The sequence below is a fragment of the Lonchura striata genome, chromosome 2 (assembly GCF_050655825.1).
Source record: "Lonchura striata isolate lonStrDom1 chromosome 2, ASM5065582v1, whole genome shotgun sequence".
In the NCBI taxonomy this organism is placed as follows: Eukaryota; Metazoa; Chordata; class Aves; order Passeriformes; family Estrildidae; genus Lonchura; species Lonchura striata.
The window spans coordinates 122,248,032-122,265,975 of record NC_140704.1 but is presented as its reverse complement, the minus strand read 5'-3'; the positions used below and the strand labels follow the sequence as shown (position 1 = coordinate 122,265,975).

At 35.8% G+C, this 17,944-nt stretch overlaps 1 protein-coding gene across 8 annotated transcripts in view; it reads left to right on the top strand.

Annotated features, from left to right (window-relative positions):
- PDE7A (phosphodiesterase 7A) overlaps window positions 1–17,944 on the top strand; it is a 75,159-nt gene extending 57,215 nt beyond the window's left edge. For 6 of the 8 annotated variants that reach the window (XM_021555617.3, XM_021555616.3, XM_085572147.1 and 3 more), the window contains 10 exons: window positions 1,713–1,864; window positions 3,537–3,600; window positions 5,850–5,945; window positions 8,969–9,069; window positions 11,268–11,399; window positions 11,704–11,795; window positions 12,418–12,562; window positions 13,394–13,490; window positions 14,475–14,555; window positions 15,838–17,944. In XM_021555617.3, the coding sequence (XP_021411292.1) occupies window positions 1,713–1,864; window positions 3,537–3,600; window positions 5,850–5,945; window positions 8,969–9,069; window positions 11,268–11,399; window positions 11,704–11,795; window positions 12,418–12,562; window positions 13,394–13,490; window positions 14,475–14,555; window positions 15,838–16,049 (1,172 nt within the window). In that variant the 3' untranslated portion in view covers window positions 16,050–17,944. Of the gene's footprint in view, window positions 1–1,682; window positions 1,865–3,536; window positions 3,601–5,849; window positions 5,946–8,968; window positions 9,070–11,267; window positions 11,400–11,703; window positions 11,796–12,417; window positions 12,563–13,393; window positions 13,491–14,474; window positions 14,556–15,837 lie in introns of all 8 variants that reach the window. The other 2 variants (XM_085572148.1, XM_085572146.1) reach the window with 1 other exon arrangement.

Genomic DNA, 17,944 nt, shown 5'->3' with positions numbered 1-17,944 from the left:
AATGTGTTTAGAAAAATTGGTAGAGTAATGTAGCATGACAGAATCTATTTATTTTCCTGCTGTACACATGAATGTTGCTTTATAAGTTGTAGTACATCTGTTTACTTAATAAAAGAACCCCTGGGATATATTATAGGTAGCAGTGTCTTCGGAGGAAGAGCCCTTGGCCTTGAAAATGATAGCTTGAAGAAAGATACTTCATATGGAGATGTCTGTATTAGCCCTGAACTTCAGTGTCTTGAAGTGTTTCAGGCATGTCTGAAAGGACATTCAGTTCGTTCAGTTTAATCTCTGTTAACACAGACAATTGATAGAGAATGGTGCTGTGTTTGATTAGATACTCTACGATCATGCTACTGTCAGCTCTATTTAGAGGTGTTTTTATTAGTGTATTTTGGTAATTAATATATTAATTTAACATTAATACGTTAATGAGCTAGCATAGAACAGAAAGTAAATTGGAACTTCTGCAGGGAGAAGAATTTAAATGGTTAAAGATTTATCCTATGTAGAACTAAGCTGCTGTGACTAGGAATCACTGAGGCTTTTAGTTCAGATTGTTAATAAGGCCATACCTTCCTGTGTACATTTTAGACTGACTTTAGGAACAAAAGCTGTAACTCCTTACTTCACCATTTTGGAAGGATAAGAGATATGTGCTACAGAATTGTGATAATGTTTTTTTTTTTTCTTCGATGATCTGCATTTTTGAAAAAGAGCACATTGGCATTGACTTCCTTACTTAATACCTCCTTTTAAAATTTTATTATTTGACGTGAGTCATTTCAGGAAGGTTGACTGGATATAAAGATAAAATTATTAGCTTCCTGTTGGTTATATTAAACTGCTATTGGGGGGCACTGTTGAAAAGAAAGTAAAGGCTGATTTGGCCTAATGTATTTCAAAATCAGAATATCTGGCTTGCTACAAAGGAACTGTAGTTCTGTGTATTTTGATGCTGGGGTTTCTAAAACACTTCTAGCTTATCAAATGGAACTGGACATAAACTAGCATTCGTCATTTGTGTAAATCAGTTAACCTAATAAAAGTAAAGCAAAATATTTGAATTAATCTTTGAAAAGAGGCTGAAATAATTTTCTGTTGTGTTTTCATCATACTGGAGAACAGAATTAGATATGCTGTGAACGCAAATGTCATAATTGTTTGGCAGAAGAGTGTAGTTATTTGCAAAAGAACAAAAATTACTTGAGTGTGTTTAAGACTTCAGCATAGTAAAGAGATTTTCTGAGCTCTAAACTGTGTAAAAGTAATTTGTATTTGCTCAAAGCTTACTTGTATCTCCTGTATCAACACTAATTTTCTGATACTCTTGCTGGTGTGCACGTCATCTTAGATTATTTATTAGGGACATGGATTGGATGTGTATACAGCAGTTTTCCAAAATAATTTGTTTGCAGCATTTTTTTTTTTAACAATATCCATAATATTTTTGTCCTTTCAATAACGGAGTTCCTTAAAAAGATAAGTTGCAGCTATGATTTAAGTATTTGTCTTTCTTCACAGGATGCTTACACAGAACATATTTTTTTCTAATCCATGGCTCTGTATTTAGTATTAATAAAAATATCTGTATTTGTGCTGAAACATTTGATACTCAAAAATTGCATTATCTTTATACCAGACTTCCCTGAGCACTTGTCTTTTTGATAAAGGTTTTTTAGAGAGAGTGTTTATTTTCTTGTTTTTTGTAGCAAATTCTGAAATCGAGGTCTCTGTGTCTGCAAGAAATGTGAGAAGGTTGCTTAGTTTCCAGCGATACCTGAGATCTTCCCGTTTTTTCCGTGGTATCACTGTTCCAAATTCTTCAAACATTTTAGATGATGATTATAATGGACAAGCCAAGGTTGGTTGCTTTATTTTTTTTAAAGTATGTTTTTCTAAAAGCTTGCTAATATATGTAACTGTATCACACACTAAAAGTGCAACCAAATACCAATTTTAAGCATATTTTTTAATGTATGTGTGTATGTATTTTTGTGTGTTTATATATACGTATATAGTAGTGAAATCCAGAAAATTTCATGGTTAGTAGCAAACTCCTCTACTGCCCACAAGTAGAGGATGATTGTTATGTGGCTAGTGTTTTTGTTGTTGTTATTGGTTTTTTGTTTTCTTGGTTTGTTGTTTATTGGGCTTTTTTTTTAATAACTGGTGAATTAAGGATGCCCTTGAATAATTGAAGAAAAAAATGAAGAGAGGAAAATGTATCTGTATTTAAGAAATATAATGGATCATTTTAGACAATTATTCCCTTTGATTTTTAGTCTAACTTCACTAGTGAACAACTGGAAAAGTGACTACCTAAATTCAATAAAGTAAGGAAAATGGATTCTTCAGGGCATGCTTATGTCCACCTAACTTTTTCTTTTCTAGAAGTAGGCACTTCTAGAAAAGAAAAGTGATAGCTGTAATACAGTTGTGCAGCACTAAAGCAGGGAAAGCAGATCCTGGGAAGAGAGTTGGTACTAAGGGAGCAGCTACCTAGATGAAAGGCTGCTGTATTTGCAACAGAGAATGGAAAGTGCTGAAGGGGGATTGAGCAGGCAAAGGTTATTCAGGTCATTCAATATCCCAAGGCCTGTGTCACTGCATGTAGTGCTTTTTTGTCATCTGACACAGAAAAAGGATACACTTATATTACAATATTCAGGATGTATCCATGTTGACTATCATCAGGCTGTGGTGGACAAAGAAGTCTGATTACACAGAGAATGGATATTAAAAATGTACATGTTTTTTAATCATAAAAAGATACTGTTAATGCTTTTGTTTCTTCTGATAGCAGAGTTTTAGCAGCTGGTAGAGAAAAGATAGAATCAATAATTAGATCACAAAACAGTGTTACCAATCTAATGAGAGTAGGAGAAGGCAGGAATCTGTTGTAAAGTGTGCCGGACAGGTATTTTTGATACAAGTAAGGGAGGCAAAGATTGGGACTGCTCCACTGTGGTGAGGCCTCTTGTACTGTTGGCTATTCTTGGTCATCCCTTTTGTGGGAAGAACAGTTCATGTGGAACAGCTGTGATAAAGATGTACTGGTTCAGTGGGGTGAAAAGTCAAAAGCCAGGTTCTTAAATTAAAATGTTTGTAGAATGGCTCAAATATCTAGTGAATCATCTATATACTGTTCTATAAGCAGGAGGAAAAAGGAAAAGGTAAAAGACCACACAGAGATGAATTTGCTAGTCTGAATTCACAGTCATTTTGCCATACGATTTCTGATTTGAACCTAATTGTTTTTAATTGTCTTTTGAGAAACTGCCTAAGAGTTGAAAGGAAGATCTCCAACTTGTTCTGTCAAGGCACTTCTTATTAGTTTTTTTTCCCAGTATTTTTATTTGTAAATGTGTAATGTGTTGCAGTTATAAGACAAACTTAATTATTTTTTTACTGCTATTTTTTATAGAGAAATTCTAAAGACTTGATCTGTCTCTGAAATCTTAAATACTTCTCTGATCTACAGGAAGATAGGCATATACTGATTAAAAAATGACAGCTTTTGTGTTTCTTTTCAGTGTATGCTGGAGAAGGTTGGAAATTGGAATTTTGATATTTTTCTTTTTGATAGACTGACAAATGGTGAGTTTACTTTTGGTATTTCGTTTGTGCTTTTTCTTCTATGCATAACTATGGCACTTATGTTGCAGTGTTGTATGTGATTGTTCACTAAAAAGTGAAAATTCCATCAGGTAGTACTTTTTTATTTAATAGATTTAATCTGAGTCCTAGTTTGCCTGGTCATGTCTTTAAAATAATGATACTGTCAGTACTGATACTAATAATTGATTTTTAGAAGAGGCCTTTGATGTACTTTATATGTTTGTATTCTCTCTTAGTAATTTATAGTAGTAATTTGATAGAAATTAACAAATAATTTTATGATCTTTGACTTCTTTATTTTCAATTATGGGGTGCTGGTAATTTTTATGGTTCTTTCCAAAAAGTCATTTATATCGAACAAGTATTTTTCTGGTAAATGTAGTGTTAGATAGACTAGTTCTTTTACTTTATAGTGCCATAAGAGGCATGTTTATGTTAATCCAGTATAATTATGACATAGAATATCTGGAGAACTGGGAGTTCAGCAGAGGGAAGCTGCTGTACATATCACTTGCACAAAATAGAAAAAGGAAGAGAACATATTGGTAACTTTTGTGTGCCCATTACTAATAGCAGTAGGAACTACAGGAGTAGTTGATTAAATTAAAAAAAAGCCCCAAGTATTGCTCATTTGTAGGCAGAAAGTAATTGTGCTGAAAAGGAGGAGGGAGGGCTGCTGCAGTGGGTAGGGTGAAGTTTTGCATTATAATGTCAGCAATGGCAGCTAGGTTTTGAACAGAATAGAAGGAGGAGATGAGCAAGTCCAATATCACAGTGACATCTGTGCCAGTGTGGGAAGAGAATGGAGGGCAGCTCTTGCAGATTTTGTAGCAGTCGTGTGGAGTAGGTAGCAAAGTTGCAATTAAAGTTGCCAGAACGATAAATTAAGATCAAAAAGGAGAATGTTGCACCAAAAGGTCTTTTTATCTTCTGTTTCATTGAAGGGGTGCTTGGCTTAACCAAATGTAAGAGTAGTAACCTCATAGTTATATTTAATACAGAAGATGGATAGAAAAAAATGAAAATAGCAAGTACTTGTAAAAATAGAATGCTTATATAGATAAACTTTACATAACTGAATGAAAAAAAGCTATGTGTACAAGTTAACATGTAAGCATAGCTTCTTTTAGATTAGTTTATCAAATAGGAGAAATCTGAAGTCATCCTTCTCATAAGAATCCTCTCTGGCTTTTAGATGTGCTTTTTGCAAATACATTTAAAGCACTACCAGAAGAGCTTCTGTTGTGGAAGCCTTACACACCATTCATACCACCATCTATTTTGCATTCTAATTGAATCATTTTAGGAGGACATTTTGATCAGGCAGCATTGGTCTTGCAAGTTTGTAAAGGCGGAATGCTGTATATAATACTCTGCTGGATGAGCTGCCCTGGATGAACTGGTATGGAAGAATTTCCCCAGTAAATGTTGTTCCAAGAGTTGCATATTTATTTAGTTGTGAGGATGTGACATGAGATTAATTCCAGCCTAGTAATAAGCTTGATTTAGAAGAAATTTTTGTCTTCTTGTACCTCAGCTTCCGTCTGTGCTAGGTTCTGTAATGCTAAATGAAGATTGTCTGCCATGACGTTGTTTACAGAGAAAATAATGGAGAAACTATTAAAAAATAAACATTGTGGTCTGTGTCTCTTACAGTTTTACTTATTTTACCACTGCAAAAGATTATAATCAAGCTATGAGTACACAACATATATTATAAGCTTGTAAGAGTATACATTTTTTGTAGAGTGCCAGGTGAAATAAGAAACTCAGCAAAATGTATTATGAAAATGGGAGTTAGCATATTTGCAATGTCCTCTAATCAACAGTGTCGTCTAGCTTTTCTCTTTGCCTGATTACATTTGTATATGTGTTTGTGATAAGTTGCATAGATATAAAAATAAAATGGAATATAATTATAATGGATTTGCATGTTGAAATGGGTTTTTTAATGTTCAGTAACATTTTCTTCCTATCAGTTGCCATTGGACAGTTGGTGAATGCATTAGATTTAAGCAAAACCACTGGTTGCTGGAGACAGCTAATAGAAACTTGTCATGTAGTAAGATTTAAATATTTATGAATTGGTGTAGAATATCATGACTTGGTGTAGAGAAGTCTGCTTGTATAATTTTTGTGACCAATTTGTTTGAAATAATAAATTTCTTATGGAATAGTCACTGATTTCATTGCTTCCAATGAATTAGTATTTTCATCTTATTTTTTAGGAAACAGTCTAGTCAGTTTAACCTTTCATCTGTTTAATCTACATGGACTAATTGAACACTTCCAATTAGATACGATGAAACTTCGTAGATTTTTGGGTAAATACAGATTTTTATTTTGATGAATATTGCTGTTTATCTGCATTTTTATACCTTAACTGAAGTCCTGATTGTAGTTTAGCAATAAGGTTTGAAGGGTACTGATGCAGTCTACATTGTGCAGTGATTTAAATTATATTAATTGAGATGATCTCTCAAAGTTTTTACGAGTATAGAATTTTCTGTGTTAAATCCAAATAAGTATTAAGAAGTTTAATAGTTTCATAGCTGATGCTGTAATCTATTAAATATATTTAGTAGCTATTAAACAATCAGGAATATATGTGACATTGTGTGACATCTATATTGGGGAAGCTGGACAGTTCCTTTCTTTGTTCTGATGTTTAGTTCTGCACTGATCTATACTTTTTCCAATTATACAATTTCCTATATACGAAATATGTCAGAAATATGTTCTGATGCCAGTTTGGTGTTATCTCTGGCTTGCTCAAATTCTCCTCCAAGTAAGCTTTGCACTGTGGACATAGTTTCTCCCTAGACAGCATATAGGAAAATTTTAATTTAATGTGTGGGCCTATGTCACTGGAATGCTTCTTTGAAAATAATTGTAAATACTGTGTAGAATATTCAAACCAGTGGTATATTCACTTGACAGAGCTGTCTGCATCCCAGTACATAGGTGCTGGTATGAGACCTCCTTCTTTTTGTTCTTCTGTAACAATATCTTTAATTTTGTGAAGAGGGATGATTTTTTTAACTGACCAGGAGAAACAATTTTCTGGTCCCTTTCAGCAGTTTTCACAGTTTCTGAGAAAACAATACTGTGGTTACAAAGCCTGTCACTTAACAGGGGAGCAATCATTTGGAAGTCTTTTCTCACCTTTCAAATAAGAAAATGTTTTTGTTTTCACAATGTAGTTCTCTTTCAGTTTAAAACAAATCAGTTCTGTCTTGCATTTCATGTTGTTTTAACCATTCCTTCAGTTTCAGGAATGTTAATCAGTTGACCTTAATGACTGATATATTGGAATGGAGGAAAATTATTACAGAAATCTGGTTTTAGGCTTCTCGAGTTCTAACTGAATGTGGTTTATTTTTCTCATCTAGTTACTACTTGAAAGACCAGTTAGAAATTACTGGCTTAGTTAACTGGTTATCAGAAGATGAGAGTTGTAACTACATATGACTTTGCAAAGTCTTAATCCATTAAAATGAGATTAGATTTTGAAGAAGGCAAAATTTATACTAAATTTGAAATTCAACACCTTTCCGTTTTTGGTAGTGCTTTCTACTTAATATCAGTAAAAAGCTCTGTCCTAGTCCATTATAAAATCAAAGAACTTTTCTTCCAAATATAGCTTCTTAACATGAACACAACTCATTCTTTTCTTTTGCTGCTCTAATCCATAGCAATCTGAAGATCAAATTCCAGAAGACTAGGATGGCTCAAAAGGTCCAGTGCCACACAAAAATCACATTATATGAGAATCTACTAGAGTCTTTTAAAGTAGAGAAATCTTGATTTTAGTTCCCTATGGGATCTTAACTTTTTTTTTTTTTTTTTCTGTGTATGTGTATGTATACATACACACAGAGTCTTTCAGTGATTTCTATCATCTGCTTGGAGATCTGCATCTTCTTACTGTGTCTTTACAGGTTCTTATTCCAGACCTGAACCAGGGGAGAGAAAATGCAAAGCACTACATTCCTGAAAACAGGGTTGTTGTGCTATTCTGATTCTGGCAAACTGTGATCAAAATGTTGACCTGGGTCTGCCTTAATAAAATAAGTAAGTTAGGAAAATTGTAAAGTTCAGGTAGTTGGATCAGCCGATGAAGCCATAAAAAAAATTAAAAGGAAAGACAGGGATATATGCATTCATGCACTTGATGTGAAGAATAGGTGAGAGAGAGTTCTGCAGGTTAATAAAGCCCAAAGATATTTGTGTTGATTTTCATTATTTCTCATAGCTGTCCACCTGTCTGTTGAGTACTATTGAGATGACATGGTGGGGACAGTATTTTGACTTTTCATGAACCTCAGCTTTCACAAATACCATGTCAGTAATACTATAACATTACATTCATAATTACATGGATCCTTTGGCCTTGTAAATTGAGTAGAAAATAAGCTTGTGGGCATGTTTGTTTGGTGGGACTGACAGACAGGAAAGTGTTCTTTTGAGGTTTGCTTGCAAGAACTAATGTGTAGTTCAAACTATATTCTAAAGTCTTGCCTACTACCTCAAGATTTTAGAGGTAGTAGGTAAGACTTTAGAATATAGTTTGATTGCTGTGCTTCTTCCCTTCAATCCTTTTTAACATTATAGTTTTTTCATTCCCTGTATTTGGGCTCATGTTGATGCCCTTCAAAGAATTCTGTCTGTAATGTTCCAGGGTAGTCAGGATGATGAAGGAAAGAGGAGGAGAGCAAGGAAGAAGTTAAATAGGGAATATTGAATCTAGGTGTAGTTAGTGAGACCAGCATCTAAATGAGATTCTTTTCTAAATAGCATATGGGCTTACATTTGCCTGAGTACCAAGTATGAGAAAATTCCTAGAATACATATAGAAGTGGTTTTCCACGATCACTTTCCTGAATGGGAAAGAAAAATACTTCCTGTGATGGGAACGCAGTGCTTAATTCCTCTAAAGTCCTATTTGTTTTCATGTCAGATATGAAGTCATCCTAATGGTTTGGTAAATAGCATAATTTTCATTTTGTATTCAGTGTTGCTTTACCATTCAGACAGATTGTCAAAGACAGCCTTGCCTGGGAAGTTCTCAAAGTCAGAGTATTTCAGATTATATATTGTTTTCAAGTTGTTTAATTTTTGCTCTGAGGTGACTACATGTAGTTGATTTCCTTTCCCGTTTCTTTGAATAAAAATCTTAGAGCTGCATTGTGGTTCAGCTGATGATTTATTTATTTATTTACTGATGCTTTTATGTGTGTGTAACTTGTGATACTGTATATTTCTGTGCCTAATAGGGGCGTATAAAATGGTCCTTGAAAAAAATTGCAGTTTTATTTAAATTTGGATATTTGTTATTTTCCTGCAGTTATGGTTCAAGAAGATTACCACAGTCAAAATCCTTATCATAATGCAGTTCATGCTGCTGATGTAACTCAGGCCATGCACTGTTACTTAAAAGAGCCCAAGGTAAGGTAGCATTCTCACTTTTACATCACTCATACACACAGAAATATGTGCTTGTGTGTATATGCATATGAATGGATTGTGTGCACATATCACAGAATCATTTAGGTTAGAAAAGACCTCTGAGATGAGTCCAACCTGTGACCAAACATCACTTGTCTACTACCATGGCACTGAGTCCCACATCCACTTAAACACCTTTGCTTAATCACCTCCAGGGACAGTGACTCTACCACTGGGGACAGCCTATACCTATGTCTAATCCCCCTTTCAGTGAAGAAATAGTTCCTAATGTCCAACCTAAACCTCCCCTGGCATAACTTTAGACTGTGTCCTCTATGCTGTTGCTGGTTACCTGGAAGAAGAAGCCAAGCCCCACCTGGCTACAGCCTCTTTCCAGTTGTAGAGAGCAGTAAGGTCATTGATCTATATATATGAAGCTACATGGATATATGTATGTGTATATGCACATACAGCTTTTATCAAAAGTAAAGAAACCTAAGAACCTAACAAGAAACACTTTGAACTCTCCCTTGCCTTCCCTGTTGCTGAGGCTGTGAATTCACACTTAATGTGCTTTTCCTTTTTTTCCCTCTCTGAGCTGACATTGTCTTTTGTGTGACTTCCTGTTGAACTAGAGCAGGGAATTAAAGTTGCAGCTATTTAATCTAGTGCTGTGCCCCCGAGACATTTATATAGAGTTGTAGCCTGAGTCAGAGCTGGCAACAATAAACCTGTGTACTTGTCATCTGGGGTGTTTTTTTTCTTCCATAGATTACCATTAGCCTTGCTTTGCTTATCTTTGCTGTTACTGAACAGTTTTGCTTCTACGAGAGGCAGTTCATAGCAACACATCAAGAGTTCTCTTCAGCTTTCCTTTTAAGAAAGAGTAGAGTGACAAACCTTAAGGAGCTAAACTAATTTAGTGTTTGTTCCTTACTACTTAGACTGTTGTCAGGCTGCTTCAAGTGATGTCTTGGATGATTTCAGGGCAAAGTCCTGTCCTTCATATGAAATTGAAAGCTGTAGTGCTCTGTAGCTAGATGAGAAGTTATCTACCTTGATGCAGATTATCACCAATCTAGTATTCCCTTGAATAGCATAGCTCCTTTATTCTGCTTCTGAAGTAAAAACAAGTAAATTTTGGCTCCATAAAACCTTTTTCAGAGACTCTTTGCCCACTCCTCCCACTCAGTTTCTCAGTGCTGCTCTCAGACCAGTTGGTGCAGTGAGCCTGATCAGAGCTGGTACATGAGGAGCTTTTTTATGGCATTCAGTTTGGAAGCGAGCATTTTTTATTTAATACTCGTGATGAAAGTTTTGTAAAGCTACAGATACAAGAATAGGCTTGGTATTTTTAGTAACATGTACAGTTATAGTTCAGTGTAATGAACTACAGCCCTGTTGAACTAAAGTACATAATAAACATGTGAGGTGTGATAGATGGCAAATGCAATAGGGAACATAAAATTCTGTCCTTGCAGGGTGTTTGCTGCAGTTCACCTATTTATATGGGCAGAACTGTCTTCTCTGTTTTAGTGCAAACTAAAGTTTGTTACTTGAGTTTAAACTTTCAAACCTCTCAACCACAAGAAGGAACATCTATGAACAGTGACAGTAAGTCCATGTAGATGCATGCTGAGTTAATTGCCATGCACATTGAAAATATTTATTCGTGGCAGATTTTCCTCCTTTGGGTCTCTTCCTGGTATACCTTGAAATACTGTTTTGCATAAGAGTAGAAATACATTCTAAATAGTTCTAAGTCTTCCAGAGCATTAGTTTCTTCCTCTTAGGAAGAAAGTGTTTCATGCTTTTTAAAATATAATATGAATTTAAAGCAGAGTAGACACAAATGGACTTGGTAAATGAGAGAGAGAGCTAATTTTAAGAATTTGCTGCTTTTATGGGGTCTGTTAAGGAATTGTGCTTCATTACTAGGCACAAAGGATTTTGTGTGCTGGCAATTCTTAAGAGTGAACCTTGACATTCAGAAAGAATAATGCTTAAACCATTTTTGAAGTTTTGTAGCTTTTGGGGGAGAAATACTATGAAAAGTCAGTGGAATGTTAGTTTTACATCTTCAAGATTTTTTCCAAATTTTGATTGGCTGTTAATTACTAAAAATCAAAAATGCAACAGTCATGCACTTTTCCTAAGGCCATGTTGCATTACTAACATTTGTTGGGTTTGCCTTTCAGCTTTCCAAGTCTTTAACTCCATGGGATGTCCTGCTTAGTTTAATAGCAGCTGCCACACACGATTTGGATCACCCAGGCGTTAACCAACCTTTCCTAATTAAAACAAATCATTATTTAGCGACTTTATATAAGGTAAGGATAGAATTATTTGTTTTGTGAAAACCGGGTTTGGAGAGGAGTATAAAAAAGGAATATAAATTGTGATGTGTTTAGCTAGTGATAGGATTGAACACAGACATTGTTTCTATGCCATTGGGATAAAAAATTGTGCAAATTAACTAAGTATTCAAGATTTATGGGTTTTAACCTCTGGGAAAAACAAAAAAGAAGAGAAGAAAATAAAACACCAATTCCAAAACACAGCCAAATTGTATATAGCTCATCCGTTTAAGAAAAAGGCATTGACTGATATGTGTTAATCCCTTTTAATTCACAGAATACCTCAGTATTAGAAAACCATCACTGGAGATCGGCAGTGGGGTTGCTGAGAGAATCTGGTTTATTTGCACATATGTCATTAGAAAACAGGTATGTTTATACCACATAGTATAGATTATTTTCAGAGAGAAGCAATCTGTCAGCTAAGACAGCCCTGCAAAGCAAGATAAGTTATTGCACAGCAGTTTTGGGTACAAAATATAGAAATCTATTTTAAGAATTCCTGGATACTGTGCTGGTAGAGTAGAGCAGTTCATGGTGCAACGTGATACTCGGAAAATAACATGTATTGCAATCACATTGAAGGAGTGTATTCATGTAGTCAAGCACCTGTTCAGACTAAACTTGGCAGTCTTTTCTTGTTCTGCCACCACAACTGTAGTTTAAAATAGACCATCTTCACCTACTCTTGACAAGAAATAATCCTGAGACAATCAGTTCGTGCATTTTCAAGGAAAAAAAAAAGAAAAATGAGGGGGAGGAAAAAAGCTAAAAACTGTTTTAGTCTTCCTGAAAGCTGCCAATGAAATATTCTGACATTTCGGTGAATGTTGTAGGAATTTTTCAGGAAAATAAAGGAAAAAAAAAGTGAAAATGCTTACTATAAAGCTTATATTTCTATAATAATAAGTATGATAAAATGCCATGTAGATCTAGTGATGACTTGTTCTTAATTGATATACTTTTGGATGTTTGGTGTCACTTATTTCAGGCAGCTGATGGAGAGCCAGATAGGTGATCTCATTCTTGCCACAGACATCAGTCAACAAAATGAGTACCTGTCCATGTTCCGATCCCATTTGGATAGAGGAGATCTATGTTTGGAGAATGCAAACCATCGTCACTTCATCTTACAGGTGATCTTGCTGCTCATATTTTTGAAAATAGCATTTTAGTGGAAAAACTAATTTCCTTTAAAATACTAAATACTGCTTCTGCCAGGCCTTCTCCTTCATAACTGTCTTTTAGTATTTCTGTTCCATTACAAAGAGGTTGTTCCCTCCACTTTAGTTCCCACAGCCAGCACTTCTCCCAGGTGTTGGTGTGTGTTGGCAAGTCTGGTAACTTAGAGCTGCTGAAGCCAGGTGTTTCCAAGACAAGGTTTAGCTTTTCTAACAACTCCATTGCAGCCACAGAACTGTGAAATGCTTTGTCAGAACACATTTTGGGGAAGGAAAGCACTGCTGTTGTGAATCAGTTTGCAGTTGTGCTAGTGAGCTTTAGCAAACTTTAAAAGCAAAAGCCTTGAGCATCTTACGTTTGTAGGCATTTTCTTACTAGGTTCATATTGTGGGCTATACAAGAAAGTGGACAAACAGATGAGAAGTTCAGTCTTGTGCAAGCTATTGCTAAAAATTCAAGCATGAGATCCAGAAATAGAAAATACTGCTTGCTTGCTTTGATGCCTCTTTTTCTGAAGTTATTTTTGGTTCTTGTACCAGTGACTATACTAAATATAGTGGTCCTGAAATACTTTGAGTTAACTGAATTTCCATATTACTCAGGGATGATCATGAGATCTCACAATTCCCTGAGTGTTTTTTAAATATTACAGAACATAACTTTGAAGCACAAATGATAGGTAGGTTTCTTATTCACAAAACTTAAAATAATCTGCTATTAGGAAAGAAATTACAAGCACTTCTGTTGAAGGAAAGGTGATCTAACACTGTGTGTTAACTTGTTAGATGGCTTTGAAGTGTGCAGATATTTGTAACCCCTGTCGGACATGGGAGCTGAGCAAGCAGTGGAGTGAAAAAGTAACGGAGGAGTTCTTCCATCAAGGCAAGTAAGAGTAGAAGTATCTGTTAGTATGGAGAGAGTGTCCAGGAGCCCTAGTCCATTTATATTCAGCACTAACAGAGATGTACAATATAGGATTTTTTTTTACTTTCATGGGTTGTGTTTCCTGCAAAAGATCAGTTACTAAAACTCAATGGATAATCTGCTTAGAATCTGAACCTAGAATGGCTGATGCAATACATCCTTCAGCTGAAAGGGGCTTCAGAGTAATAATTATGGTGATTTTGAAGTTGCCCTAGTGGTTTCAGCAAATTATGGAATATGTTCATCATGTGTCTTCAATATTTAAGCTTCAGCTGTGAGGCCTGTTGGTAAGCAGGTAAGAGCCAGGGAGATTTTTAGTTACTGTGCAGTTTAGACTACTTATGTAAGCAGTTAATAAAGCCTTTAATTGGCAAATGGAGTGAATTTTCTCCATTGTTACTAAATTGTTTTATAATAAAATTAAGGCTAGTTTGGTGGACTTGAGACCTGCTAATTTGCATGTGAATATGGTAAATGGGGAACAGACTGCTTTATTTGGTGCTAATCATGTGAGACTTAATATTGGATAAAGGTGGTAGGGAAGCAGAAACACAAATTGCCTTTATTGAGCAATTTCTGAAAGCTAAGCTATCCTCTTCCATATTGCTGAGGGAGAATTAATTTGTCATTTCTATGACAGTGTAGGAGGTTTTGCAAGAAAGAGGATGGTAATCCTTCAGGAAACTTTTGGTTCTGTGGGGTTTCTGAAATTACTGTTTGATGAAAAATACCAAGTATTTAATATTCAAATACAGTAGTTTTAAGTATTGTTAGTCTGACTGATCTGCTTGGGTTTTTGGGAGATGGGAAGATAAGTAAATGCATTCCACCAGCTGCAGGGTAGTGTCCTTGTTGACCAACACTCATAGCTCATTTCTGTTAGTGTTTGACTTGGTTGGGACTTGATGATTTAATGGTTGCATTATACTTTTGTTTCTTTAGGTGATATCGAAAAGAAATATCACTTGGGTGTGAGTCCACTTTGTGACCGACAGACAGAAACTATTGCCAACATCCAGATTGGTAACTGCATTTCAGTTTGTTTTAGTAGACTTCTTTCAGCATGCAATATGCAAAAAAGCACCTTTTGAATACGTTTCCTAGAGGCTAAACATATTCTGTGTGGCAGCACTTTATTATAGAAAGCAATTTTATTTTTATTTGCTATATAACATCTTGTTTATGAATGGTGCTGCCCTGACAGTCCTGGGGCCCCTCTGTTTCCTCACAGAGCAGGTACAGTGTGGCAGGCAGCTGACTTCTCCACACTGCTGCCCAGAACCTTCCTCATCTGAAGGGTGTTTTGGGAAGAAGAGGATCCCTTCCCCTTGCCATGTGGTCTTGGGTGCCTTTTGCAGCGAGCTTGTCACAACCGGGCATGCTGAGTTCAGCTTTTTGGAATGTCAGCATTCCCTTTAAATAAATTCCCTCCCTTAAGGAGGGTGTACAGGCTGTGATGGAGAATGGTGGATACACATTATATTAATAGTTTTTGCTAACCTGACTTGGATTTACATAGTAAAATGTCTTTTTATAGTTATTTTAATAAAAGTTGATTATGGAGATGAAATGGGACTCAGTTAAAAACATAGTAAAAGGAAAGAGCAAACTCAACAACTAGCACAGTATGAATTAATGCTTTAGATTGACACAAGCTGATGTGTTCAGTCAGCTGCACTGTTTAATTTAGAATGCTAGGAAATCATGTATTATTTTAGATAAGACTCACTTTTGGCTATCTTACCATTGATTTTTTTTTGCTTCATGGAATAGACATTACAAATAAATGAACATGTGCATACACGTGAAGTACATCAATGTGTTGTTTAAAAAATTAATAAAATTTGTATTTTGAAGTATTTTTAGTCACCCTAGTATTGTGAAAACAATGTATTATTTTCCCCTGTGTAGTATAATTCGGAAACACTGTAGGGTAATTAATTATGAAATATTTTAGAACTTTAATTTTTCTAAATTAAAGTGTGACTTAGTTGTTGATGTTTTGATTTCTTTCCCCCTCCTTATTGTCCAGTATTTGTCTTCATTTGGTCATTGCTGTGAAAGAAAGGTTAATTTGTAATGCAGTATACTGCTGTTCTTCTGATTAGTAAAATCTTTTACATTTGGAGAGATTTTTTTAATAGAGGTGCCTGAAATATCTAAGTGAATATTTACAAGCACATTGGAGATTAGTAGTTTGACACATTTATTATTTGCTAAATGCTATTTAAAATATTAGGTTTGAGTATTATAATTTATCTCTGTATTGTTTTTTTATTTCATCTGCCTCTGCTTGTTTTTGAAGGTTTTATGACTTACTTGGTGGAACCACTGTTTGGGGAATGGGCCCGGTTTTCCAACACGAGGCTGTCACAGACCATGCTTGGCCACCTGGGACTGAACAAGGCAAGCTGGAAGGGAGTGCAGAGAGAACAGCTGGGCAGCGGTGACGATGTCGATGCCACTTTTGAGGAAATGGACTCAGACATTTTACCTCAGGAACCTCGATTGTCCTGACCTCAATCTCCATGACAAAACTGCCTCTTCCCTCGGTATCTGCACGGTTGGATTAAAGAAGACACATGCCAGCCCAAGGTTTTGGTAGAATGGTAAAATGATGCCAGCATTATTTATTTCCAAGTTTTTCTTTGACACAGACCATTTGACCCAGAATTTTTTTAAGCCGCCAGATCTGAACATAGAGCAATATGCACCCGCCTCAGTTGGTTGTCGTTTGGAACCTCGAATATGCAAAGCACAGCAGCGACTGAGCCTTGGAGCAATGGGACAAAAGCTTCATCATGCCCCATGGCTTGGGTTTTCTCATGATATTTGGAATACAGTCTTCAAATCTAAGACTTGACATAGATTGTTCCACTCCCTTGGAATTTAGCAAGACTTGCATAAATGTGTTCAAAGCATACCTTCCACTCAGTCCCTGTTTTAATACGGAAATGTGAAGTGCCCATCCTCTGCTGCCTCTGGCAAGACTTGATGTTTACAAATGTACTCTGAAACTGTCGGTTCTAGACTTAACCTTTGCGCATGGCTGTGAAGGAACCACTAACTTGGGTTTTTTGCTTTTTTAAAAGAAAAAGATCAAATTTGAGACTGCAGCTCTTGTTTCTTTGGATGCCAGAAAAACCTCCCATTTGCCATAATTTTGTTTGTGCACTGGGAACTGAGCATTCATCATAGAGCACAGCCAAGCTTTACTCCAGTGCTATATGGGAATGCAATTTTTTAACGGCGAAAAACACTTCTGAATCTGGGAAGGGAAGGGGTGGGGGGGGAAGCGTCCGAACTGCATTGCGATTCCGCAGTGGGAACATCGCATGTTGTTCTCACTATTGTACACTTGAACTGCACATGCAAGAAAAAGGTGGAATGTCTAAACACCATAATCAGCTCAGGGTATTTGCCAATCTGAAATAAAGTGGGATGGGAAGCGTGTCCTTCAGAACAAGGGTACAAATGCCCCTTTCGCTGCAGCGTGTGTGTATGTGGTGTGGGTGTGTGAGTACGTTTGGGATGGGGGAGGGCGGGAGGGCTCGGGGAAGGGTTTGAACGGCAACATTTTTTTTTTTTTTAATTTATTCTTTTAGAATGTGACAATTTCATGAACAGCCACACTGGGGAGGAAACTGTAACAAATTGCTACAGATGCCTTAAACTATGCACAAAGCTAAGTGACCAAATTTGTTTTTGATTTGAAAAAAAATAATAAAAAAGTGCATTGTTTACGTATTCCTCCCTCTACTGAAACATTACCCACTGATGGGTTTTTGATGGGAAAAGAAGAAAATGTTTTTTAGGACAAAATTAAAGGACTAATTTTAAACTTAAAACATTCCATTTTTGTAATTTGTTTTACATTGTTTTAAGTACAGTAAGCACAACTGTAATCTAGTTTGAGAAACTGGTGCTTTCTTTTAGTTCATTTGTATTTCCCTGTTATTATTGTAAAAGACTGTTTATTAATTCTGTTTACAGTTTGTTGCAACAGCCATTTTTGGAAGAGAGCTTCAGCGTAAAGCCATTTGTAAAGGCTTTGCCATATTCATTTTAATATGTGCCTGTTGCTGTTAACTTTTAATTAATAAAACAAATCTTTTCACATTATGCTCCTGTACATTTAAGTTATGACTGAGTCCAGCGTTGTGGAAAGGTAGCTAAGGTTGCAGTCAGCTTCCACTGTAAAACTAAGCCAACTTTTGGATTTGAAAATACTAGTCCTCATATGCCAAAATTGATTGCCTCTTGGAGCTTGGCCTTTTACTGTTGAAAAGCAAATCCTGACTTACCTGATTGTTTCCCTTCTAAAACTGTTTATTATTCTTTCATGTTCCCTGAAGTAGTATCATTAATCTCAAAGTGGCCATGTTTAAAGAAATAAATTTCTAATGAAACCA